A 2,381-nucleotide genomic window follows, 5' to 3' on the forward strand; every position below is an offset into this window, starting at 1 on the left:
TGAATTCAATGCGATGATCTTGCAATCCGAGATGAAGTTAGAATTTCCTTAAAATCTGAAAAAAAAAACATTTCAATAGTTTAAAAAATTCTAAATTTCAATACTTTTCTAATACATGAGATCAATGGTCCTGCCTAACCCTTTTTCGCGCCATCCTGTAACAACTTTTGCCACCGCAAATTGACAACAGGAGGCAAACATACGAATACTTTATTGAATTTAATCAACTTTAATCCAATGTAAATTTTGCGCAATAATCATAGTCATAATCGTAAAAAGTAACGCACGCACGGCACGTCACACATGCACAATCGCAAAACATTACAAACTATAAACATATCATATCAAATCAATGTCATATCACAATGAGATGCATGTTGCATATGTGGGTGCGAATAATGATGCGTTTGTGGTTTTTTTGCTCCCGTATATGGATTTACTTTGGAAATTTATGATGATCATTAAAGACAATAACGACAGCAACATGTATCAATGACATTAGTGCCTCCTGGCAAACAACACACAAGAGACACACGAGTTAAATTGATATGAAAAAGGGTTCTATGTTCATAATGTGAGACAAAATCTTGTTTATCATAATCCGACAAATATTGAAAAAGAACGCACAAGAGCAGAAGAACGACAAGTGCATGTTATGTTATGACTTGCAAGTCGCGTCGTCATTTGAGAAACAGTAAGAGAAAAACAAGAAGACGCTTGATTACAACAATTAATCCAAGACGTGTTTACCGTCGTCATCGTCTGTCATCTTTTGTTTCATCTTACATTTCAATATATATATTTGTTTGTTGGATAAGAAACATTAAAAAATTATTATTATTTTCCCCCTTGTTTGATCCAACAAATCCAGCGAAGAAAACGCTAGACAGACGAAAAAAAAAACATTTAAAAGGAGTCGCCGGTATAAAGACAAAAGAATAATTTACCTGTACTTGAGACGTAAGATATCATCATCGTCGTCATTATTTCTTACGTTTTTTTTATGGTGACGTGAAGTAAGTGATGTAAGAAGTTGAACAATCAATTCTTGCTCGACTTCACAAACAGAAGGAGGAGGAGATGACACAAAATGTTTTACTGGTAAGTAACTTCAGAGACTAAAGATCTAATTGTTTCGTACTACGAATTTATTTTATGACCACAAAAATGTCTACTGAAAATGATTCTAAAATTGAGGTAGCATCGTCGCGGTTTAAAAACCTAGGTAATCAATACTGTTCTAAATTTATTTCAAACTTCATTAAGCATGAGTACGACGTCGTCTTCGAAGCTCATCTCTCACAAAATCATACCGAACTTTCTTCAATTGATGTTCCAGCGAATCTTCAGTAGTGGTCGTCGTGAAACCATGCGAAGGTCCCGCACAAACAAATGATCTCTCTTCAGCTAGTTGAGTTGTGTTCATTGCTTTATTAGTTGATACCATTTGTGGTAACCAACTTCTCTGCTGACTTTCTAGTTCAATTTCTATCTCAGGAATCGTGGTGCGTCTCTCATACTTTTGTTCAGGATTTGGCATGTATCGATTCGAACGATGATTATGAAGGTTTTCCACATTGCAATGGAACTGTCGAATACATTCAGTGCAATTCAAGCGATGGCTGTCCAATGTTCTCTCAATGCCATCGGGGAACTGGTAGGGAACGTCATGGTTGTAGTGATATCGAACTGCTCGTGAAGGTAATTGGAAGACTGATGGATAGCCATGACGATGTGTGCGTTCCCAGTTGCGAGTCCACATCAAGTCGATATGAGTCATTTGAAGGTGGTAGTAGTAGACCATTTGCTCCAAGGGTGTAACGCCGTTCTGACTTTGAATACGAGGGTAATAGAAACTGTTACGGATGACATTTCGCACGATGTATTCGTAGTAAGAGCCTTCGCCAGTAGCTTGGGTTCGGGGATCACTGTCATTCGGTGTCGTTTCTGTCGGATAGTCAACTGTTTCAGAGTTGATCAAAGGTGTTAACAACAGAAAAATTGATAGAAATTCGAGGTAATACATTTTAACTGATAATGTTCGATAACAAATGAATCACTTTTGGTGCGACACTTTTATCACCGATGAGTTTGCTGATAAACTGAAGAATTGTATTCCAAGTGGACAATTTATATATATTTACTTTTCAGGGGTGTAACTTATAATCGCTTTTTAACACATTTTCAGGAAGGTATAAAAATTCAAAAACGAAAGGGCTAAAATATTCGAACTGAGGCTGAATCTTACAATTCCTCTTGTTCAGGACCGACATGACCACAACACAAGAAAAAGTTCCGGATTACAAATACCAATGTCTCGAACAAATTACTCACGCCACAGTGTTTTTCATGAAAGGATAAACTTCTTCAACAGTCTTCCT

General features: G+C 36.7%; 1 protein-coding gene across 1 annotated transcript; it reads right to left on the reverse strand.

Annotated features, from left to right (window-relative positions):
• Positions 1-755: 755 nt before the first annotated feature.
• Positions 756-2,085, reverse strand: LOC134838106 (uncharacterized). Its single transcript, XM_063853563.1, has 2 exons — positions 948-2,085; positions 756-882 (listed from the first exon to the last, which is right to left on the reverse strand). The coding sequence occupies exon 1, from the start codon at positions 2,024-2,026 to the stop codon at positions 1,262-1,264; it is 765 nt and encodes a 254-aa protein (XP_063709633.1). The 5' UTR covers positions 2,027-2,085; the 3' UTR covers positions 756-882; positions 948-1,261.
• Positions 2,086-2,381: the final 296 nt, after the last annotated feature.

The sequence above is a fragment of the Culicoides brevitarsis genome, chromosome 1 (assembly GCF_036172545.1).
Source record: "Culicoides brevitarsis isolate CSIRO-B50_1 chromosome 1, AGI_CSIRO_Cbre_v1, whole genome shotgun sequence".
In the NCBI taxonomy this organism is placed as follows: Eukaryota; Metazoa; Arthropoda; class Insecta; order Diptera; family Ceratopogonidae; genus Culicoides; species Culicoides brevitarsis.

Excerpts from the sequence above, each read along its gene's own strand:
- LOC134838106 (XM_063853563.1), bottom strand. The coding sequence starts at position 2,026 with ATGTATTACCTCGAATTTCTATCAATTTTTCTGTTGTTAACACCTTTG.